Here is a 26,906-nt window from a genome sequence, read left to right on the forward strand (position 1 = left end):
CTACTTAGTTGCATCATTCTTTCCTTCCCTTACTGTTGCTCTGTCATCCTTGTGCAGTTTCGCTTTTAAAATGCCTACGTCTTATTATTAAAAAATCCAATTTACGTAGGAATTTATCATGTTTAATTATGATTGAATAAGTGTCCGCCAAATTAATTGGATATATGTGAGAATAAAGATTGGTGTTTTAAAGAAGTCCATGTATATATATATATATGTATGTTTAGTACTAAGGATTGCAATAAAAAAGAGGTGCACAACTAGATGTTATAGCAATCCCATGTACAATATTTCAATATTCAATAGCTTATTGTTTTTGAATTGTGCGAGATACATACATACGTACGTACATGTATACGTACATACTACGTACGTAAAGACGTCACGTAAAAAATCTCTTTTGGATCCATCCATTCATTCTAAACCCATCCTATAATCCATTTTGGGCAAAAAGAGTCCTTTCGTCTATCCCTACATGCAGACCTCACGCAAAAACTCATCAAATAAGTTCCAAAACGGTGTAAATGCATATTCTCGTTGAAATAATATACCTAAAAATTTCACGACTACAATACTTTCTTTACTTCGTACAAGGAAGTAAAATGTAATCCTTGTGTATTACCTTCCATCATACAGAAAGCAGGTGTCGGTCCTGATTCCACGCAAGGAAACATGAGCATTTTAAAAACTAATGTGTCATACTATATTTACAGAAAAAAAAACCGTTGGTATGTTTACGTTCATACTATCGCTCAATCCTAAAAGTAGCACTCTGAATTTAAAACTCGAATTACTAAAATGAGAATGTCTTGGATTATTTTACTTAGCTAAATTTCTCCAACAATTACAAAGAATTACAGCTAGAGTTTACAATAGAAAGTATGATTCCCATCCTTTTCTAACAACATTTAAATGGGATCTAATCTAACATAATTATACATGTAACAACTGTAGTTTTATAAGATATTCTACTATTAATGCTATTAAATTCCAAAAGGAGAATTTTAGTTACGTAAATTGTAATTATATCTAATTCAATTTTATCCCACTTGGTAACCGCCATTTATTTCAGTGTCTTTGTATTGCATAAGAATGATGAATTTCGAAACATAAAGCATCCTTTGAGTTGAGATAATCTGTATAAAAGCCATGTGGTTAGCATAATAATTAAATTTTGTCTCTAGATTGTAATATCCTGCCTTCAAACAATAAAACAATGAGATTCAATATGATAAGATCGATGAATAGGCTATTTTGTGAGCTACATTCACTGCTATATTATATTTGAGAACAAAACACATCAGAACAAAGTACTCATATCCGGAACAAAAGAAATTTGGGCAGTTAATCGTATATGTATAATTATTTTCTAGCACTGCAGTACAACTTTAAATTTTCAAATTGCCACAATCCCTTTTCTTAGAATATGAAACACATGAGATCGGAAAGTTCTTCCTCTCCCATGCATCATTAGTAAAGGAAAATCCCTGTCTTACGGACAAACATTTAAAACATTAAATCAATAAAATTCGTAGGGAATATTAATAAAAAGTATTATGTTTGTATAACAACTTCATTGATTCTGTTATCTGTTAATAAAGCTGTCACATGAACGGCACCTTTCTTTCTCGTCTTAGGTAAAGAGATATTTTTTTATAATTTCTTTCCACTCCCTATAGCTAAGGGGCCATCATAATATCGAAATAAATAAATAAAACAATATATTATGTTGAAAAATAAGACTGCTAAAAATTTAGTTACATTTTATAAATTCATTATATTATTTAAGATTATGAATAAATAACAGAGGAATATCGGAATGAATCTTATTTATAAAAAGGTGTGTATGAAGTTTTTGTAATTATCAAATAATTAAATAAAAGCTAAAATGTATTACTTAAATTAACCGAAGTCTGAACTTAAAGCAGTGGTAATGAAGATACCTGCGATGTTATCGTCATGCGGTGATTTGGAGGTGCTTTAATTTTTACGACGATATTTCCGACGACAATGTTTTTAAACCGATTATATTTGACGATAGTGTTTTGTACTACGATGTTTTCTCCTTGCTTTCTTTCCCCCTATGATGTTTATTTTGTTTTGCTCTCTCATGATATTTATCCATGTACGACTACGTTTTCACCTTGCATTGTTTATTCCATTACGTTTTTGTCCGCGATGTTTTCGCCTGTAACCCTATAGAATACATATGAATCGGAAGATATAAAACAGAGGTGTGTCACGAAAATAAAATTTTCATGGGCAACAAAAAACTGTCCTAGTCCTGACAAGAATGTCAGAAGACGTTCGAAAAACCCTAAATTACATATTAAATGTATCCTAGTTACATCGATTTCAGAACTTTTATTTGTGGCCATCTGACATTCTTGTGAGGAATGGGTTAGGGATTTTTTTTCCTCCTGTAAAATGTGACTTAACATAAGAGTAACATAGACCCTCTTTCTATCTTCCGATTCATAAAGTAACTCTACATGTGCAGGTCTCTGATTGCATCCATCCTGACAGGTATGCTGTGGTAGATGTGTCCCGAATCTTATACAACTGCTTTCATCCTCAGAATAGCAGTTCGTTTTAGCAATTATGAATGCAGTTCAAGCTTGGAGCTAATGATATGTTACGAGGAGAAGTCGAAGGAGAAGCGGGGTACGTAATTTCCATGACCACTTCTTGACTGCATCATGGTTTCAAATATTCAACTGAAATATTATATTTATGGCAATGCTATAAAAAGGGTCGAGATGAATGTGACCAGTACCACCTGCTGAAATCATTTCATGCGATAGGGTACGCTACTGCATCAAGAATTACTAGAATATAATGTTGAGTTAACAGCCTTAGAGCTATATCAAATTTTCTGTATTAAATGGGCTTCATGAACTACATTCAGTTAGATTACACTGTATAATTCTATGCCATTTTCCTGAGTTTTGAACGGTGGAAGCCTGAAAACAGGAAAAGAGTAATACCGTTTAACCTATCACAGTTTCAATTCTTTCGGCAGGATGAGAATATTTGCAAATAGAGAGCAAACTCCAAGAATCTATGGTTCGGACTTGTCAACAGGAGAACTGAATACGTTTGCAGAGCTATTAAGTTACTTTGAAGCAGGAGATAGGCAAAATGAGCAATGCCTTCATCGGACTCGAACCTGGACTTCTCGAATACGCGCCAGGTGTGCTACCATTACACCACGAAGACATGAAGGAGGGATAAAATACCTTATAGGGAGTGGTAAGGATTTAACTGGTATCCAGTGGGATTCTGGGTTTTACTCGAGCAAGCTACTGTAATCTTCATTTCTAGTCCTCTATACTCTTGAAATATTCTCATGTAATTCTGAAGATTATATTTCTTATTAAATTTCAATTATACTAAATATTACTGTAGCAGTGCAAAATTAAAATCTTATGACGGCCGCAGATTTTCTGGAATGTATCGGATCAGTCCATAAATTCGTGCGCATTAAGAGTATGCGTGGAATTCACTATGACGCATTTACTAAAACAGTACAATTTTGAACCTGTTGAAACTTCTCATCGTTTGACTAATATATTATTCAGTTCATCACCAACTTTCGTAAATATCGAACGCATTTCAGTACCCATTTAAAATGAATATAGATAATCAGTACAAAAGTGCTGTGCTACATTTTTTATTTTCGTTTGGTCAATCTGCCAGGTTTGCAGCGATAAAAATTAATAGTGTACATGCTTAACACACTATTAGTGCTGTAAGGACTGCCCAAAAATGGTTTAAAAAATTTAAAGTTGGAAAAATCAGCATGGATGATGAATCCCGTTCAGGACGTTTTGAACTGTATAACCAAATCCAACGATTCATTCAGAAGTTTATAGTGAACAACTTTGCCGTCTAAACTCAGAATGGATCAAAAAACGCCCCCGATGAGTGAATATCAAGAAAGTGTTGTTTCATCATGATAACGCTAGACCGCATACGGCTCGAACAACGCTGCAAAAAATTAGTGTATTTAATTGGGAGCTCTCGCCACATTCTACTCCCCAGATGTTGCTCCAAGTGATTTTCACTTATTTCGTGCCTTACAAAATTTTTACTGGGGAAAAAAATTAAATTCTAAACAGGATGTACACAATGAACTATCGAGTTTTTTGTGTCAAAACCAGAGTCTTTCTACAGCAATGGCATAAAAAACTTCCTGTAAGATGGCGAGACATTATAGATAATATAGGAAAATATATAAATGAATAAAATGTTAATTTTTTATATTATTTAAAAATTTACCAAAATATGCTCACGAATTTATGGACTGACCCAATATTAAATTGCAACGAAATTAATAAATAATTGTTTCTTGATTTTCAACACATTCTTATTTTTGATTGTCTGAGTAACAAGCCTTTGATTAATGTTGATTGGCTAGGTGTTTAGCACCAGAATCATACGTGTATTATCAAATGCTTTATTTTTAAGTCTAGACAAGTATTGTGATACGCAGTATAACTAAACAAGTGTAAAAGCTCGGTTATAGTAGCTTATATGTGCTAAAAGCATAGATTTATATTAACCTTTTAAATAACCATTTTAAATTGTAGAACTCTAAACTTCTAGATGTAACTAACATTTTGAAATTTAATGTATCCTTTTTGTACATTCGAATGAATGATTTTTTTATCCAATTATTGTATGTTACAAATCATAAGGCTTGAATATTTGTAAAGTTGACTTTAACTGGAAACAACAGTTACTCGAGAGATACGTATCCAGTACGCATCTATAGTACCCGATTTTGTTTTCCAGATTAATTGGACGTTTCCGCAGTTTCCGACATGGTATGGAACAACAACTGTCCAGTCGATTATATTTGCTATATGTTCAGTACACGTATGGCAGACGAAACCATTTATTCCATAAAGACTCAGAATGATAAAAACATGGCTCGGAAGGAAACATTTACTTGAAACTACTGTAATTTTGTAAATCATATTAAAAACAATCACATCATTTACAATGAAAATAACTCAAATTAAACTTGCCTCGTAAAGCTAACAGAATTAGTCATTCAATTTTTACAGCTAACGTAGTAAGTCATGTTGCGGATTTATTTTTAGATTTTGATCGTATGAACAGATATCTAATTTTACGAATTTCAAGGTAGAATATGACTAACAATAATGCGTACAGCTTTTCGCTTGATCCTAATTCTACAACAAGATAATTTTAAATCAGGAATTAAAATTTCAGTTTGAGAAACACGACTTAAATCGTTTAGATGACATGCAACTATGGAAATTCTCTCCGCGATTTGAAACAGCTATTTCAGACTTGTTATCGATCGCAAAGTAATGAGAAAAGGGAAGAGGCGAACCGAATTATAAGGATTTAATTGGAGCTCTTGTACGCGCGATTTAAGTAAACGTATAAATATTTCAAGTATGTACAAGTGTGTGCATTCATTGATGCGTTATAGTAATGTGTATCTAGCTCCTGAAACGTGACAGTTAATTTCAACTAGATGCTTTCAAACGCAGCATCGTCTGGACATCTTGGCGTATATTCTTTTGTCCTTTAGTTAATATTAAGTAATATATTAAATTACTCAGCGTTTAAGTACCTAGATAATAATTTGACAACATACATTGAAAGTGAACATGAGCCTTTGAAGTAACACTATTATATGCATGGTTTGCTTTTTCGTATCTTAAAATACAAAATGCGGGAGTGTTATTTTCGGGTTCAATATGTCCAATATAATATTTAAACAAGAAACATATATTTAGCTATTTAAAAATAAATTCTAAACAGGAAAAATATTTTTTAATATGAGTTGCATAAAAGTGATGTTAACTAGTACATCAAGTCTTCGAGAAGTAAGAAACATTCTCAGTAACATTCTATCTCAAATTTTTTCGAGAATTCGTTTTCGCGGTTTATTTAATTTAAGTTAAACTTTAATAAACCTGGGCATGCGATACTATTTCTGTTTTCATTCATGCGATACCTGGATTCAAACTTCAACAACATTTTCATTATGAATGCTATAATATTGCTGCGTGGGTACAGGTTCATAATAGATTGAACGCACACAGGTCCGATGATAGGTTAATAAAAATTTATTTTATGAAAATAAACACTTCAAAGTTTTGTAATTTTCTGCAGAAATGCTCCTACAGGAGTTCACAGAATCAGTAGTTACGCATCAAACTACTAAGAAAGCTGAACACAACGCAATTCAAAGAGCATCTAAAGAGAAAGCTGATTAGGATATCTCATTTCGTGCGGAACTAACAACTCGAAACAACAATAACTAAGAACACAGAGCAGATTCTCTCTCTTCGCCTTAAAATAGTTTTTCAATGCCCCCTACGAGATATTTCTAGTACTTTCTGCTTCTCGAAATTACTGGAAAGCAATACGGGGAAGGGGGAATTACGGTTACAGCTAATATACTGGTCAATTGCATTTATTCAATTTCAATATATATTATGGTAATACAGGAACCGGAACAAAATGTAGCCAAATGTTCGCCTTTTGGCGACTTTTAGCAATTTCTCGCCAAATTACAGACTTACCCATTTACTCAATGTTAAATGCAGTTGCCCCTGTATTCTTATTTCTCCGGCATATTTTTCTCTTAAAATTTGTTTCGCGTTGCATTACACCGAAAAGTACAATTTCACATATAATTCTACCTGCCTAAGTACAATATTCGTAAAAACATTACTAACTGAGTTAGCTCGCGTTTAACAATTCATTTAAATTATTTTGCACATCCACAATGCAACAGTAGTAATATACCCAAACCCTATAAAAATATAGAGAGTGATTATATATTTTTAGAATGATTTCGGTAAAGAATGAAAGAAAGGCAAATACTTTGTAATGCGAATTTCTGGAAACAGTTTATTATTTGAAATGAGAAATATCGTCTGCTATTTTTTAATTCACTCTTACTTTCACAATGTCGCACGTAAACAAGGGTTGAAGGATAAGTTTTGCGCTATCCGAAGGGAAAAATCTCTATTCCACAGTTCAAGAAAACGTGGTGAAATATGTAGCAGAAATTTCAAGTGCAAAACAAGCAATATTATTAAGAAGAAAGAGAAAAATCGTCGCTCATTATTTCTACACGGAAAGAAGCCTCCTAACGAATACCCGAAAAAGGTACGTAGTGTTTCTAATGTTTCTGAATTGAAATCATTGGTTGATTGAGAAAATAAGTTGGAGCAGGTGTCGATTGCTGAATCTTTAAATACATCTGTAGCAATAAAGAGCAAAGACTAACACCTTAAAAAAGCCAAAAACATAATGTTTACCAACTTTTGCAGAGACATGTTGCTCAACACAGAATAATTTAAAGAATTTTATACGAAAACTATTTATGAGATAGCAAATGGAAGCATTTATGACTCCTGATTGAACATGGTTTACCTGAATAACTGCAACAAAAATAAGGTATATTTATTAACAAAAAAAGTAAACAAATTGCATAAACCTGGTTATTCAAGTACAAACAATGTTTTATTAAGGGATTTATGACTGTCGCAGGATTCTCTCAAAACGAGAAATAACAAATAAGAAGAGTTGAAAAAATGTTAAAATCAATTCAAGGTACTATCAATAAAACGTTTTAAGCCCGATAATAGAAGAAATTAATTTTTTTTTAATCCCAATGACTTTCAAAATGTGAAACCTCTCCAATACAAAGCAACAAGTCATACTTTGAAAGGCACCAATCCATCCTTGAAATGATGAAGACTGATACAGGTATTGCATGCATATCACTTATGCACTATTTTGCCTCTGGTCTTTTGAAAAAGTTATTTCTAAGCGCAAACCCACCACGATTTATGATCTCTGGAAAACGATGCAAGAGGAATGGTAATCACTACTCCTGGAAACTTTATGCAAATCACTTCTATAATGGAAATCATAAGGCAGGCATATAGTCCAGGAAAAGGCTATCAGATGAAACATACAAAAGTACTTTTTGTATTTTAAATATTAATTAAAAGGGTCGAATTCGTTCTAAAAACGTGTAAATATTTTCTGTATTTAGTTCTAAGAGGAAAATAACAGAGGTTAATTTATTAAGCACTGCATTTGATACACCCATATAAAGTAAAATAATCCAATAATGGCCGACGTCTGTACATGTGAGGAGTAAATCAAGATGTTATTAACGCCCTGAGCCATCAAATTGATTTTGTATACTAAATATTTAAAGATCCATAACAGGAAGTAATTTAACACATGTATTGTTTTCCTTTTAAATTTTTTAAGATTCAAAAGCAGCATTATTGGAATCAAATGTAAATTATGTCACAGAAGAAATGAAAATCCTAGTGCCATTTCGGTAATTTTTAGTGCCATTTCGGTAAAATATTTCAGTTTAAATGGCATCGCTTAAAATAATAATAAGTAATGAAGATTTGGTTGGCTTTCAGTCGAAGCAACGACCCACCAGTAGCCACCAGACAAAACCACTGAACTCTCCTTGACAGGATTAGAATATTGCACTTATGCTGTAATGGGTTCTCCCACGTCAGATGAGCATAAGAGTCGGTTTTGGCTAAAATATACTTCATCAAAGAGTCTTTTCAATAGGCAAATAGCTCAAACGTATTTCGTCGCTTTTGACTAAACAAACAAACATGCATATAAATCAGCAAGCTCAAAGAAGGCACTTTTTAACTATACGTTATCAGAGATCACCACTTGAATTTTGTGCTTACAAATGTCCATTAACAGGTAAGGTATAACGTCCTGCTTCAGAACGTCCAAGGTAAGTATTAATACAAATTTTGTTGAATTTTTCAAACAGTTCACTGCTACAATAATGTATTGTATTCTGCTGTGTTCTCATATTATGCATTTCTCAAACGTACTAATATATTTATAGAATTTGCAGGTTAATATAAGAAAAAAAGCAGAAATTTCTTGTTCAAAATAAATGACTAAATGTAATTTAAATATGAAATATGTCTTCATTTCGTATCAATCTACGTTTAGCATTCTTTGCATGCTATCAATTAGGTTATTAATCTTTTCAGTGGTAAGTGAAACCCGAATATGCCTCAACCCTTATTCTAACTCTGTAAATAATCTTGGTGAAAGATAGGAAACAGCAACAATTTTTAGGCAGTTTCTACTTGGACTGCATTCTGGTGATCCAGCAGTACTTTCGTTCAACACTTATTTTTCAGCAATCATTTGACTGAAGATGTTCAGTGGCGGTCGGTTCATCATTCATTACAAGAAAAGGTTTCTTATTCCCTATCAGCATATGGTCTAGCATATTGGTCATAAGTCCCATATCTTTTCTAAGCATTTCGAATTACGTTCGAAAACACAATAGCATAAATAATGTCAGTAGGGCCATTCAAAAAACTTTCCTTCCAGATTATAAAAGACCCATAACATTTAATTGCGTCTCTTTAAAATTTATGGATTGGTTACACACGGTTCACTACATCATTTAAAAATTGATTGAATTGTAACACACGATTCACTATATCATTATACCCCAATACAGAAAAGTTCATATTGTTGAATTAAAAACTTAGTCGCATCTGTAAACACTAATGAGTTCTAACACTAAATGGATTTCCGATCTTTCAGTGTACTACTCTTAACAATTTATAGAACTTCGCTTGAGTTACCAGAAAACTAATGATTGTTCTTTTTGCATATTCATCCTTATTTGAAAGTCATCTCTTTCAAGTTGATAATAATTATGTTTTTAGCTGCTATTCACTGATTAGCTACGAGATGAGTCACTGAACAAGTATGGTTTTTCATGGGTAAAATTTTGGACCTACCTTCTCGGGTCTTTATTAACTGTTAAAACATGTAGTACATTTACATATTTATCTAAATATTATTCTAAATGGTCTTTCTTTGCTCTCAAACCTATTCACACATCGTCAATGAATGACACAATGACTTTAGCTACATATCAGCCAAGGAATATCAACGTATCAGAAGCCTGACTCGATCAAATGGGTAAATTATATCAAATTAATATATATTGTGTGAAGTAAAATAACGTTTTAAGAAAATGCTTGAATATTCACCATTCCTGTATGAAAATTAAGCCTAAAATCCAATAAACATAAAATATTTAAATTTGTCAATGAATTGAGCTACCTTTGATGTATCAACTTTTTAAAAGAATAAGTGGCAACATTTAAGCAAAGCTTTGACTATACTCAAAGCTTCTGTGCTGATAGCTTAATTTGTTTTAATGCTATATACAGTGGTGGCCAAAATTGTGGACACTTTTGGAAATTTTTATGTTTTTGAACTTTGTATGCTTATAGAAAATGTTACGTTTCGCAAAATGCAAACTTGTATATATCATTTTAAAGAGAATTTATTACTGAATTTAATACAAAACACAAAATTCAATTATTTGCAATACAGAAAAAGTTATATGTACTTTAATATGAATAAAAAACACAGTTATGAAGTGGTTTGTTATGTCTAGCTTTCCTGGTCAATCACTGTTCTTGTTCTAAGAACCAATCAAATGTTAGTAACTTCCAGTAGAAGCTGACATCATGTTTACACTTGAAACAATTCATTATTTTGCTTTGTTCTGTAGAAGGAGGACCTGTTTCTTATACACTGCATTTACAAGTAGGAATATTTGTAAAAATTTTTAATGTTTAGTCAAGAAGCAATGACATCAAATAAAAGAGTAGATTGGACACCTAGAAAGAGATGTAATATTATTGTGTTACGAGAAAGTGGTCTTTCCTATGCTGAAATTTCAAGACAGGTGGGTGGTTCAGTGACTACATCTGGAGTCCGAAGGTTTTGTTTACGATATCAGGAGACAAATTCAATAAAAAACAAAGAAAGAAAGGGCCGAAAAATGTGCACCACATCTATTGATGACAGAAGAATAAAAAGACTATGTCTCCAAGATAAAAAAATGTCATCATCGGCCATCAGAAGTGATATAAATGATGCTGGTGTTTCTGTCAGTTCAAGAACAGTCAGGAGAAGATTAACAGATGTTGGGCTGAGAGGTAGAATTCCACGAAAAATGTCTTATCTTAATTTTCAGCAACGGAAAAAAAAAAAAAAAAAAAAAAAAAAAAAGGACTACCGTGGGCAAAGGAACACATTAATTGGACATATGATCAGTGGTCACAAGTTATATGGAGTGATGAAACTAAAATATCGTTATTCGGTAGTGATGGGCGAAAATATGTAAGACGTAGAATAGAAGAGCTACATCCTGACTGCATTCAAGCAACTATCAAGAACCCAGTTAATGTTATGATTTGGTCATGCATGTCAGCAGATGGTATTGGTCGCCTTCATGTCATCGATGGGACACTAAATGCCAGAAAATACATTGACACTATTCTAGAACCAAAAATTTCTACCTTCCATCAGAGATCTCTTTCCCAACAATGCTTCGTTTATTTTTCAGCAGGATTCTGCTCCTTGTCACGCGGTCAAAATATCGAAAGAGTGGCTTCGTACAAAGAGCATTAAATTGTTGTCATGGCCAGGAAACAGTCCTGACCTCAATCCTACCGAAAATTTGTGGAATCGTTTGAAAACTCTTGTCCGAATGAGGCGCCCATCAAATAAAAGGGAACTAATTGAGGCTGTAATTTTTTCCTGGCATCATGTAATAACGAAAGAAGAGCTTAAAACTCTTGTCAGCTCAATGAAACGTCGATGTGAATCTGTAATAAAAAATAAAGGGTACCCTACTAAGTACTGATAACTCACTGCAATCATCACTGTCTAATGTATATCGATAACTATTATCGTTTAACTTTTTTTTGTATTGCAAATAATTGAATTTTGTGTTTTGTATTGAATAGTAATAAATTGTCATTAATTGATATATACAAGTTTGCATTTTGTGAAACGTAACGTTTTCTATAAGCATACAAAGTTCAAAAACATAAAAATTTCCAAAAGTGTCCACAATTTTGGCCACCACTGTAGGTGAAATAACACATAATTTAAGAAATACAACATTATGTACTCAATTAAGCAAATACACATAGAAAAATTTTTTTCAAGTTATATATATAAAAGTTTGCATTCAAGTAATAGTTTTAAGAATGCATTGACGTTGTGCGTTCTCTCAGTTAAAAAGCAAATTTAATTCTAAACGTTGTGGAGACATTAGGTAATTTGGAAAGAAGACGGGAGAAATACCTTATAAAGTTACTGGAGTTTACTCCAAATTCATGTACATAATGAAAATTGTTTAATAACTTTCACTATGCACACGGCTGTATTTGCATAAAAATAAAATTATTATAATTTTTGCTTGTATTTCAGACAAACTAAGGTACGAAACTGGATGATAGAAACTTCGAATAATTTTTCATTCACGAAAAGCAAAATAAATGCTTTTGTAGTAGTATTTCAGATAAATGACAAATATATTTACAAAAAATAGTTTCATCTAAATGAAAAAATTCAAATAATACTCCACATTACTGCAACCAGAATATATTTTTTCTCCAAAGCAGAGATAAAATAGTAGGTATAACTAATAATACATGTTTTGTATCTCATTCTAAAAAATCTCTACTCGAAATCTTAAAGCAGAAAAATTAACCCTTTGACGCGCGGTGGTCGCGCCCTGAAACCACCATTTTCCGAATTTTTGTACTCCTTTTTTTTCCGAAATTTTTGAGTGAAAATTAATTGATTACTGATCTTTTACATCTAAATAACACAAAATGACTGTAGAATCATATATGTTTTAGGTATTAATACTTCAGATCAGATGCTTTTTAAAATTCGTTTTCGATGAGACAAAATAACTTCCTTTTATAAATATAAACAACTTTAAATTTCAAAGGTTAGTCATCGCACATCATGATTTCTATCATAAACAATAAAAATTGCAGTAATTAAACTGCATATATAAAAAGAACCTTCTAGTATATGTATGGCATTTTCTATGTGGTTTCAGGACGCGACCACTGCACAACTAGAGCATTGTGTCACAATGCTTACAGTACTCTAGAGGCTCGGTGGTCGCGCCTTGAAACCACTACCGTTAGCTTCTCAATGGCGTTCGCTTGCTTTTCAAATAGGAATGTTTATTTTTACCCGGATGTAGATAAAGAGCTTTGAAACCACAGAGTTATTTTATTACTTAACAATACATGCACCTTCCCAGTAAAAAGGTCTTTCTTTTCCAAATACTTTTCTCTGACATCAACACACTTGCTCCCCAAGCTAGTATTATGATTTTATAAATTATTTCCTGTGGTTTAAATTTAAGGTAAATATAATTTGATATAATTAAAAATAGGAATTGTGTAAAAGTTTTATTTAAATTTATAATATTTTCTGAATACTTCGAAATACGAATAAAATAAGTATGAATGGGAAAGGAACTATCCGTACAAAGCCAAAAAGACCAAGCCCCCACGTTAACATAAAAACCACAAATTTCATGTGTAATATGAAAAGAAACTAAACAACGTTGGACATATACCAGTGAAATTTAAATCCAGGCAGTGTACATTTCGTAGCACAAGGAAGAAACTTCATAGAACAAAATGTATGTGCGAAACGTGCAATGTGGGTCTATGCATGTACCAAAGAGACAAAACATGCTTTGAACAGTGCCACAAAAAAAAAAAAAAAAAAAAAAAAAAAAAAAAAAAAAAAATCTTTGAAAATTTTAAAAAAAATTCTTTGAAAATTAAAAAAAAGAGTTCTTTTTAATTTTTATTTTATTGAGTTTTTTAATCCATTTATCCAAATGTCCTTATTATGTAGGTACTTATATTTTCACTGTTATAGAAAAATTACATAAATGGTCATTTTTTAATTTTTTCTGACTATTTACTTTGTAAAATAATGTAAAAAAATTATATAAATTGCAATTCTTACGTACATTTTTTTCAAATCCGTAAATTTCGTCATTTATTGGAAACGCGCACGGAAAATGGTAAGTTATTTTACTTACTACATCAGTAAGTTTCAAATTCCTAGACGCGCGGTGGTTTCACAGTGCGACCACTACCCACAAAACAATGGCCAAGAGTAGATTTTTTTTAATTCATATATTATTAGTCTCTAGGATCATAATATTCAATTTCTAGAGTTTTTAGTTAAAAAAATTATAAAAATAATATCGCGCGCGTCAAAGGGTTAAGGTATATGCAACGTTTATAAAAATCTCCTTTGAAAGCTGCGAAAATAATCTGTATGTATAACAAAGCAGAATTGGTACTTGATTTTATGCTAACTAAAAATAACAGATTATTACTTACGTATATATATATATATATAATATATAATATCATTTCATATAATTATATAAAATATAATTTCATATAATTATATAAAATATAATTTCATATAATTATATAAAATATAATTTCATATAATTATATAAAATATAATTTCATATAATTATATAAAATATAATTTCATATAATTATATAAAATATCATTTCATATCTAAGATAACAAACGTGTGTGATAAAATTATGCGGATTTAAATACTGAAAATCTCGGTGCAAAATGTTCCACAAATAGAACGGTGAAACGATTAATTGTGTAAAGTTCTGATGAAATTAAAGCTCACTTTAATTACATAAATACACGTTTCCATCCACTAATCTACACAAAAGACGAAACATTTTATGCACATATTTTGAAATTTGAAATTTCAAAGAGACTGAGAATATTTCCATTTTCACAATATACAAACGCATTCGCCAGAAATTATGAATGTTTTTAGGTAAAATTTCAGACTGGAAATAATTTTAACTACGGATTGCGATTAAACGAATAAAAAACTCTGAATACTCCAGACATATAAAAATACACATCAAAAAGGAAAGATAAAACCCTTTATAGGTATTTTATTTTCATGTAGAATGTATTTCAAATGCAACTTTAAGACATTAGAAATAGTTCATTACACTACACGATAAACGTATTATTTACCATTTAAGCTGCTAATAATATATAGATAATCGACAGAGGAAATGCTATTTGGATTTATGTTATTTGGATACTGGTTAATTTTATATATAGCCCGTTTACGAATTTGCTTTTTGCAGTCTTACTATTCTACAAGCAATTTCAATCTAATAATTTTGAACAGCTTAAGGATTAGTTAAATAATATAACTATTTTCATCTGCAGAAATTCTATATACACTACTAAATCATATGTTTTCGAAGTCATAATTGGTATTAACATCAAATTTGTTTCCTAATAAATTAAAAATAAATAAATCCATCTGCAGTGCAAAATGCCTATTAATTGAAAATATTAAAATTAAGCCATATTCTTTCCGAATTTGTAGGCTTAATTGCAACTAAATAATACATTTAATTCACAGATAGATCGTGCATTATAGTAGTGCCGTGTATCCACTGACGGGGAGTCTGCGATTGAAAGAGGCAGGTAGAACATTGGGAATATTCCGTTAGGAAAGTGGCAGTAATCCGTAATGTAAACAAAATCTAGTGATTCAAGCATGACCAATGCTATCTCTTTAAGACCGCATACTTTCGGTCGGACCTGAAAATTGGGAATAGTCCGTTAGGAAAGCGGCAATAGTCCGTGATGTAAGCGAAATCTAGAGATTCAAGCATGGTCAATGCTATCTTAAGTACGTGCGCTTTCGTTGGACTTGAAAGAACTAAATACGTGGAATGGAAATGATCTTTGCGGAGCACTCATGTTACAAGAAACTTTTCAGACTACAAGCTCGCAACCCAGACTGATTGACATAAATACATTAGCAGAAAATTGTGGTTCTTAGTGATCGGAATCTGCTTCATGTAACATTATCTCCGTACTCACAGCTCCTACGTTTTCTTCCACTCCTGTTTTTAGTATTCCCCTTATTACTGTTAGAAATTGGTATTAAGGCCTTTTTGCAGTTAAAGTGCTGGTTTATGTGAATAAGGGCCACAAAATGTTATATAGTAATGTTAGTGATATCTCGAAACTTCTAGACTATCACTAGTGCCCCAAAAAAATGAAAAATTCTTATTTCTACCCTACTTTGAAAACGTTTTGATCATATATGTTATGTTGAAATATATAAGGACTTTGTTTCCCCAATTCTCAATTATTCCATTTCGAATTAAGTTAAAGTTTTAAAATTCATTACTTTCATATGCACAAGAGCGAGTGTGCTATAAATTACAATACATTTTACAGTATGTTCTTTAGTAATACAGATTTAACATGCAATAGTGTAAATAATTCCTTTTTATTGCTTTATTAAATGTTGATAATGTCGTACTTATATGACGTATCAATTCAAATTGATCTCAATCATACGTATTACACATAGTCTCTGTTTTACATAGTACTTATGTACTACAATCTCATATTTGTTTAGTTTCTATTTATGTTATTAATATAAAAAAGTAACAGCAATATTGGAATGAAATAGCAACATTTATATCGGTCATTAGAAAAGAAACGATTAAAGTTAACGACCGTGTCACATTTTCTTGCAAAATCGTTTTCTTTTTTACAAGTTTCAGTATATTTAAAAAATACGATTGTTTGAAATTGTTACCTCACTTAACACGCCAAAAAATATTATATTTTAATTGAAAAGATTTTTCACTACTCTTCAAGTGAAAAAAAACATAATTTTTTCGTAAACAAGGAGAAATCACAGCATTACAATTTTATCATACAGCAACATGTTTCCCCTTTGATAGGCTATTAAGAAGGAGTAACATATACACCTTTAGAAAATAAGTCTTATATGTTATAAAACTTAATACCATATTGCCATCTAACATTTTTTTTGCTCTATTAGTTTTTAAGTAAAATTTATATACACCATGCAATGACACCATATTAATATCTAGCGACACAAACAATGTGACTGAAATAATTTTAGAACTCTATCCCATTCATTGCCTTTCTATAAATATATCTATAAAACTAAATATTAATTTATTATTGCTATTAAACGAATAATATGTCATTCTTAAAAGGATTATTATGCAAACAGAATTTTCTTTTTATAAGAAAATAATTTTGACCTTATTAGCCTAATAATATTGCACTTATTGGCTCGAACTGTTGTCATTCGTGCTGAAATGGTTTTCTGAGTAAAGAAAATATATCTTTTCTGTAAATTATTAATTGTAAAAAATGTATTTTCCCGAATATTTATTGTTACGCATAATATACATTATAAAAATAGTCTCTTGAAATTTTTGTAGCACATACGAATAGTTAACATGTGTATGTTCGTACATAGGTACACACTGGTAGGTAATCCGTAAAAAACGTGAAAGAGAACACGGTGCATATCTTATAAAGCGAAAAATGTTGTTATAATGGGCGCACACAGTTTTTCTTCGAAATTTAGTTGCGTAAAATTACTATCCATCAGCAATAGAAAAGTGTTATTGAAACATCAAAATAATCCTGTAAGCCGCAGTTATCACTACAGTATTAATTTTCGTAATAATGGGAGATTTCTTAGATCACATTATTTTGCTATAATAATCAAATTTCGTAAAACTCCATTAATGTAATATTTACTGAAAATTCATGCTGTATAGCACTTAGCAACAAAGCACAGCTACATTTATTAAGAAATATTACCAATTTTAATGTCATCAATTTTTAAGCTCAGAAACAAAAGCAAGTTTTAAAACTTAGGTCTTGTAATTTCTTCATATTAATCTCCTCCTTTTCTAATCACCTCAGAGAATTGAGATTGCATTTACTATCTTTTAACTTGAGTTTGAAAAAAATGAAATTTTATAGCTGCAAAGCTGCGTTTCATTTTCCTTACGAAATTCAAAATACGTAAAAGGTCTTTATTCAAGTCAAAATTTGTAAAAGTTACATTTTTGTTAAAACCTTTTTCATTTTTCTATAATTAATAAGCGTTCCTTGAGTTTCCAACTAAGTATTCAAAAGAGGCATTATTCATTACTCTTACATATCACTTACTAGATTCAAAATTATGCTTATGCTGGAAACTAAGACAATGCTTACCATTTTTACATTAATTAAACTTACCATTAAAAATTAAAAATTTAAGTTTTACATTAATTAAACTTATTTAACTAATCTATAAATGAATCCAAAAAAGTTTCCAAAAAGTCTTTAAAATTACAAAACTATACCTGATGTACAAAATCTGAGTTGTCAGCAAATTTGTGAAGATATTTAAATTCAATTTTTAGTATTAGTAGATATCGCTTAAGCTTGATACATAACTAAAGTCGATACATCCAGGTGAACAGATAGATTTTGTTTTAAGAATCAAAATTCAAAAAAATAACACAATTTGTACGTGATATTAAGCTTATACAACTCTTAATTCATACTACTAACCAACGTAAGTTTCAGAGAAATTTGTTGTATGCAGATAAAGCAGACCACCGTTTTTATACTCATCTTACGATTTATACACTTTTATGCTGATGTCTACTTACAATGATATAATTCGATTTTTGTTATAAATTAAATTTTAAAAAGTGACTTACCTAGATCATCAATGGTCGGTGACAAGGTCAGTGAGACTGCGATGAGGACAACAGACATGACCAGGATGAAGATGGACACGGATCCTATAATCATGATGATAATCCTGCGATGCCTTGCAGGAATGCCGCCCATCTCCAGCTCCTCCTGCTCGTCCAGCTCTTCCTTCTGCTGTTGGGGTGAAGGAAGGTGTGATCCTCTTCTCATTCCCCCAATATCTACTGATGCGGTGGATCCGCGATGTAGAGGATCTAAACTGGAACGTGATCCTCTGTGACAGTGGTGGTGGTGATGGGAGGAATGCTGGTGTAGGAAAGATTCCTCATCCGAGTCGAAGTGCGAAGATCGGCGGCTGCAGTTGCTAGACCTTCGACTACAGTGACTTGGGCTAGACCTATGGCTTGCAGTGCTAGATCGTCGGCTGTGACTAACGCTGCTGGTGCTCGATCGGCGACTGCAGTTGGTACAGTTGCTGGACCTCCTTCTATGATGGCCCGCCAAACTGCAGTTTGAAGATCTACGTGATGAGGAATGGCAAACGCTTGCATTACTTGAGCGTCTGCTGGAGAAGGAAGTAGGAGTCAACCGATCTTTACTGATATCCAACTCTGATTTTCGGCTACAAGTGCTGCTTCTTCGGCTTCTGTCAGGACTCAAGTGAAGTTCAGCGTCTGGGCAGGAGGCTTTTCTTTCGGGATGAATATGGTGGTTCTTTCCGCTCCTGTCCTGGAGAGAGTATCTCCTATTCGAACTCAATGCGTCTTGAGGCAGAGGTAACAGGTAGAACTCAGACAACGGGTGCTGAGCGATGGAACCGTTGGGTGATCTTTGACTTTCTGTGTCACTTGTTATCAATAAAATGATGCCATCGTGAAGATTATGCTGGGCGGCAACGCTGGCTTTTCTAATCCCTACCAAAGGTGGGGAATCTGGGCTATCAGCAAATGGTATGGAACTGCTATCATCTTCCGAAGTTACGGTGTCCTGTTTGATAACAGGAATAGGCGCGTGACTCGGACCTGGTTGGGGCTCATCCATTTCCTTCAATTATTTTTTTTGCTGTTTTTAAAAATCTTTTCTATTATGCTTAAAATGCAAATTGTTTAATTCTCAATTTCTATTCTTGCTTAATATAATTCCACCTATGTTTATTCGGTTATTCAATTGCTTATGCAATCATGTTTTAAAATATTCACTGGCCTGGCAAACTTTTACCTGTAAAACTTAATTATCAGTTGCTATTTTAATACAATGAATTTATTAAGAGCTCTCCAAATAAAGATTCAAGAGTTATCTAAATTCTAGCTTCTCTTAATACAGAAACTGCAGTGAAGAATCTATGCACAGGCTTTATAATCTACTTTGCAGTGTCAAAATAGTAAAGTAATACACCCCTTACAGGATATCTTTATCATATGTTTCATAAACAAGTACGATTGCGCTCTTCTAGAATAACCACTATAAAAAATTATATGTTACATGCAAAATGTTAAAGTATTTTCCTATATGTTTTCTAATATAGCAGAAGATATCATAGCTGTAATAACTTATAATAAGATGATAAAATATTACAAGTTTTGATTAATAGAAAACAAGAGTTATATTAAATTTCAGATTTGATATAAATATCTAAGCAGTGGCTTTGATGATATTTGGGGCGGATAGGATTGTTAATGACAAATTCTAATAACAAGCATTGTAGAAACAGCGTTTTATAAGCTCATATTTATATAATTGCTAGCCTGAAAATTGCGGTACTTTTAGAAAACTAACGCAGCTAAATCTTCAATAAAATTCTCCTTAAACTTTTCAACTTTGGTGAAGAGTACGCGTTGTTACCTAAATACTCATATATTGGGTTTAAAAATTTATTATTCTCTTAGGCATATGCTAAACCTAGAAGCAGGGTTAATTTTAAAAAATATGTATTTTGAAATGCTCAAGATAGATATAGTAATTGGCACTTCTTTATAACACTATCAATGTGATTTGACACCGCGTTATACAGTTTACAATTATAAGTAGATATACAGTGCAATGCTTGCTACTAATAGATATATCACTAAAGGAATAAAATATCAGTTGCAAGCAATATAGAGTAATACCTTCCGTGTTGTTGTCGCTTTAGAAATATAAGTAATCGCAGGCTACAAGAAGCTGATATAAATTTGACGAGCAAAACATATGTAGCACTTTTTTCTCTTAAACTCGGTATTCTTATCTTAAACTCATTCGAAGCTCATTAAATTGTACGTTAAATTCTTTGCAGCTTATAAAATAATCATTTCTCATACCAGATGAAATATCTTTGATATCTGTACATATAACTGCAGCTATATCGAAGTATTATTAGAAATGAAGCCTTTTGAACTTGACTCAAATGTTCAGAACATTTAACACCGCTTTATGCTAGGTGTTTTGCTTTTTATAATGGCAACAGTTAAGATTCTTTGGGGCTTCGTTCTTACTCGTAGACAAATAACATTCCTATATATGTCTCAATTTCAGTTTTTAAAAATAGATACCATCAATAACATCAGCACAACAGCATGCTTTTTAATCTGTATAAATGAAAAAAGATAAAATTGCACAAAGAAATATCAACAAATGTTTTTCAATTTTAAATTACCCAAGAATACCAGTCGATCCTCTTTCCTAGAGTTTACCTTCACATTTATTCGAAATCTTCATAAACTTATCTACTTGATTTATCATTGTAATTCTAAACTTCGTTAGGATCAGAAAGAAATCAGCATTTAGATGTTAGTATAATATATCTTACTAAATATATTCTTTGACTGCGTCATAAAGAAATAGCGTTATGTACTCAATGATATTGCAATGCATGTTCTTGATTTACAATAGCACTGCCAACTCAGACAGCAAAAGAATCTTTAAGCATTCTCCGTTATAAAAGAATATAAGAACAATACATATATCTCATATTAAATAATAGTTCGAACATATGTATATCTCACGCACGCACTGTTTTATACTTTAATGAGTTTTAAATCTTTAGCGGTGAAGAACCTCATGATTAATTATAATGTTTCTTCACTGCTTTGAAAAAGGTTATTACTTATATTATATTATTAGTATAGGTATCGTAAGAGAAGTTTAACCACAATATAATTCTCAATGATATGTAATATTAATTCAGAAGCAGATTTTTTTCAGGATGGATAGTGTTCACATATTTTACAATATAAATATTTCTTTAGTTCACAAAACTGCGGTATATATAACTATGCTGCAAATGCTTCTGAATATTATATATATAGTTATGATGCAGGCAATGTTTCTTCAAAAAGTGGGTTTTGAACTTTCTTATATGTTCACAGTTACAAAGCTCTCAGTTATGATATACGTAAATTCATGATAATAATTGTCAAATATATTGCTTTTTTTGTTAAACAGTGTATTATTATTTTATACGAAACAGTCAAAAATGATTTACTTTGTTGAACATTAAGCCTATCACAAATAACATTGCTTCCAACAAAATTCTTTCTGAGTCTTATAAATTTTCTCCGCAGAAACTTAAAAATTACAATATTATATTCAGTACAACTATAATAAAAGACTCACACGTAAGCAATTATTGTTCTATATTATTTTTTCCGATAATGATATAATGTATTATTTTTGCTTAAAGCTGAAGGCCTTAAAATGGTTATTCATTTCATAAGAGCATCATCAACTAAATTATTTGCACATATTTATTTATATTATTATCCTCATTAGAGTTTCAAATATAATGACTGCTACTATAACTACAAGCATTCATAAGATGACTTTAGTAAGCAATATATGGGATTATTATATTTTATAAATATATAAATATATATATGCATATATATATATGAATGTTTCTAGTCTAAAGCTACATAATATTTTCAGGTTATATAATGAATAAGATCTGCTTAAAATAGTACTATTCACTACAAAATATCATAGTGCTACCTAGGCAATGAAGCTTACAGTGTATATTGTGTTTATTGAAATGCGTCTATTTATGTATGGAACAATGGCAAATATATTGAACGTGTAACTGCAAAATTAGATAATGCTACTTCTAAACTACATATATAAATAAGATATTTCAATATTTTATGCTTTTGTGTAATATTTACTATAGAATATCCAATGACTACTAAAGATCTTTTTTTTTTATTTCAAAAAAGAAAAGTGATGTAGCAGATTAAAGGTATAATGGAAAACTATTAAAATTAATATTTGTGCACATGCGTGCAATAATTCAACTTTTATAAAGACGAAAATTTTATACATGTAACTATGAAGTGCATTTACTCCAAAATAATTGTTCAGTTATAAAGGAGCTTAATTTTATCTATTCTAGTTTGTTAAAGTTTAGAAGCGTAAAGATATGTAGCATCGTAAAATATAAACAGTTCTATATATCCTTACTTTGATGCAAATTTCGAAGCAATAACCACCATGATGTGTAAAAATACATCTCCGAAATTTCATAAAATCTAACAGCTTCGCTTTTAATTTGTGCATTTGTTTGGCTGAATGGACCACTTTAGAATTAAATGCTCTAGAGGAGCTAAAATATTTAACCTCTGTGTAGTGTAAAAAATATTTTGTATGCAATAATTAAAGGGCAATTGCCCCCAAGTTTATTTTAAAAAGGACGATAGAAATTTGATATGAAGAAAATTGCATCAAAAATTGTTAAACATCAAAATTTTATATATAATTTTAGTTATAAGATTAAAATTTAAATATTATCTTAAACGCAGTAAGATAGGTTGGGATTTTTCTAATAATCAATCGTGTATAAACAACACCGCATAAATTTTATAATAAGTTAGTTATAATGACATTTAATTAATTAATACCGAGTAGACAAATGTTAAGGATAATATCAACAATAATCCAAAATGTAAGTCTTCTAACTATTGCAGTCTGAAAATATTCTTTGTTTTAAAATATTTTCTGTCAAAATATACTAAAAGTACTTTTCCCTGCTTGAAGAGATTTTTGAGACCTTTTTTTTAAAATTTATTTTAGATTTTTTCTTCCTTATATAAGCTGTAAAATGTATACAATATTTTTAAATTGGAAAGATTTGCTCTTGGGAATGGAATGTATAATACAAATATGTTAGATTATTCGGAAATCATTAAAAAACAATTACCTATCTTACAATATATATTACTACTAGTATTATTGCTATATTCTACAAATTAACTGTGATAAATCAATTTGAATTTAAACGTTATAAGACAAAGTCAGAATATCTCATTGACGATATTACTCGATATTTCAAATGATGTTAAGGAACACCCATTCCACATGTGTTAACACCAAATTCAGTATTCATATATATACGAAAAATACCTTTCTGGTGAATATTAAAGAACCGTAATGTAGATATCCAATAATTCAAATTAAATTTGCAGAAACTTGAAACTGAGCGGCAAAATCGCTACTTTTGGCTTCGCACAAATATATTTAGATCAACAACACAGACACACCGGCTCATCGACGATTATTGCGTAACTCATCAAATGCGTTTAGAAGCACGTGTTATACAGATCACTGACGCATCATCTGTTTATGAATCAAAATATCGACCAGTCGTGCCAGGTCACATGCACTTCCATACCGTCTGTAGAAAGAAGCCGAACAACTTCGTCAACTTATGGCATCAACTGGCAACAATTCCGGTTCCGTTTCTTAAATATATATACACACACTTAAACGTTAAATAATACCTTAAACAGGAGCGGGACGTCACAGTTTTGGAGAACTCTGATATTTAAAATTGTTTTTATGACTCTGAATGTTTGTGATATTTTTCACATATTAGTTTCAAGCCACATGGCTTGACTTACTCAGCATTAATTGAACGTTGCCTCACTTTTGGAAGTACGAACTGGCTTCTGGTGGAGGAAGCGATGAACTGAGGTAGTAGACGAAGATCTTCAATGAGCATGCGCGTACACTTACACTTCGCCGACGAATGAGCTGTCGAGTTGAAGCGTTTTTGTTCTTCTCCTCTCGCGGCAGCAGAGAGAGATGTTGCTGAACGAAGCGGATTGGAGAGACACATCTAATTCATCTTTCCAGTTCGGGACTTTTGGAACAAAAAACGGTATCAGCGTATAGTTATCCAGCAAGAAACAACAGCAATTTTTGAATAATTCTGAACAAGAATATTGAATAGTTATTTCAATCGATTTTGTTGGTTTTCGAATCTTTTCTTCCGAAAGTACTTAAAAGAGTATGAGAGCAAAGTCTATTTGCAAAAATAAGTCATTCGGGATCTATTTGCAAAGTCTGTTTGCAAAACCTATTGGGATTTCCTAAATTTTCTATAGAACAGTTACTTATTCCAATGATTTCTTACATTTTTATAGCAAAGCAAAATCATCTAAAAATGTGCCAAACGCTTTTGCATATATACCAGTTTTGGTATATGGGTCACATTTCAATTTAATATTTTTATAGTTTGACACTTTCTGAAACATGCAATTATTTCTAAACGTACAGTTTCTTTTAAATGATTTAACTCTTGTATTATTTAAAATAAAGCTTGTTTTCTTTTCATTGAATAAAGCATAAAACAATCTTTAAATTCTTCTCAAGAACTATTGGTCATGCATGTGGAATTTTTTTTTCCCATTTTTACGTAGAGCAAAGAATATCACTATGGAAAGCGAATGCAGTAGTTATGAACATTCTCTTGCTAGCTGAATCTAACAGCCAAAAGATGACTAGCATACACACATTTTTTTTTCAAAGTGTTTTTAAATAAGTACAGGAAAATCATTTTATGTTTAAATACTAGCAGCTTCGCTGCCAGCCTTCGTTTGGCTTCTAAATGCACCGGAAAAATGGCTGAAGGGAATACCAATTGTTAAATTTAAAAACTGCGTAGAATTTTACTCTGCAGAGCAACTTTATAAAACGTTATTGCGTATAAGAAAATTACAATGAAATAAGCAATATCTCTTAATACAATATTAATTATCCTACAAAAAAATTAACCAAATTTCTGTTGAAGAAAAAAAAAACATGCAAAACTTTTCAATATCTTACAAACAGGGAAATAAGCAAAAAATAACATGAAAGCAACTAAAAAAACATAAAATTCTGCGCAGAATTTTACTCTACAGAACAACTTAATAAAAAAAAATTAATAAAAATATACTATATATATAAAAAATGACAATGAAATATGCCAATCTCTAAAAAACAGTGACATAAGAAACACGATGAAAAATTGTTGCCAAACCCATATTTCTAAAAGAATGAAACTATTCAAAATGATGCGATTTCATCAAAAATCTATCAACAACAATAAGAAAGGAAAATTGTTGCCAAAATCACATTTTTAAAGATGTCAGATGTGAGAAGTGTACTCGGAAGCTTCATTTAAAAAATGTTTTAAAAATACAAAATATTATCATTTTTCCAAAATTCTTTTTGTAAAAGCAGTCGCAAGGATGAAAGTTTAACGTGTCCAAAAATCAAAGTAAAATAAACTGTGCATTCTTAAAAATAAGCTTTTTTAGAAAAAAATCCCGTTGAAAAGGTGTTAAGCTCCCTTTGTTAAATAAATTCGTATTTAATCGATTTATTGAAACACGAAATTTATTTTAAGTTCGTAAAATAGCTAAGCGCCTACGTTTCATGACGATATAAAAATGGAGTGCGTAGAGTAAAATCTCGCTTTCCTATAGCCCATTATGTCTGAAAATGACGCGATTTCGTCACAAAACATAAAATAAAAAAAATTCGAATTCGAATTTCGAAAAAATCGCTTCAAGGTGCACTGGCTCTTGTCTAGATGTACCTATGTACCGAATTTCGTAGCCGTGGGTCTATTAGCTTACGCGTAGCGCGAGCGAAAGACACACACACAGAGACAGACTATTTTATTATATGTAGAGAAGAGATTATAAATAAACATTGAAGAGAAAAAAATGGAACGTTTTAAATTAAGAAAGAACAAACAGTGGTCTAAATGATATTTATGCATGCATACGAGATCGTAATTGATTAAATGCACACAGAACCGATGATAGCTGAATCAAATTTATGTTCACAAAAGAAACACTTAACAGTTCTAGAACATTCTACAAGAACATTCATATAAACATTCGTACAGCACTTATCAGAATGATACAGCACAATCATTATTTATAACTTTAAACTACTAAGCATGTTGAACGTAACGCAATGCTAAGTGCACATAAAGAGCGAAGCTCGCACGGAAATCTAACTCGGAGCTAAAACAAAACTTTGAAAGGATGCTGACTCAGGGCTTGCATAGTTTCCACCGGCCTAGTATCTTCCATCTCGAAATTACACAAATCTGTAGTACCTCCCATTTCCCGAAATTACTGGAAGGCATATACGGTTAAAGTTACATATAATGG

The 26,906-nt window shown here is 31.3% G+C and overlaps 1 protein-coding gene across 1 annotated transcript in view; it reads right to left on the reverse strand.

Annotated features, from left to right (window-relative positions):
* The window catches only part of LOC118193337 (uncharacterized), a 125,759-nt gene extending 102,565 nt beyond the window's left edge, over positions 1–23,194 (reverse strand). Inside the window, exon 1 of the mRNA XM_085827395.1 lies at positions 18,495–23,194. Within this exon, the coding sequence (XP_085683521.1) occupies positions 18,495–19,530 (1,036 nt within the window). The 5' untranslated portion in view covers positions 19,531–23,194. The remainder of the gene's footprint in view (positions 1–18,494) is intronic.
* Positions 23,195–26,906: the final 3,712 nt, after the last annotated feature.

This window comes from Stegodyphus dumicola, chromosome 12 (assembly GCF_044657685.1).
Source record: "Stegodyphus dumicola isolate Sdum_Otavi_A_Nest chromosome 12, ASM4465768v1".
Taxonomy (NCBI): Eukaryota; Metazoa; Arthropoda; class Arachnida; order Araneae; family Eresidae; genus Stegodyphus; species Stegodyphus dumicola.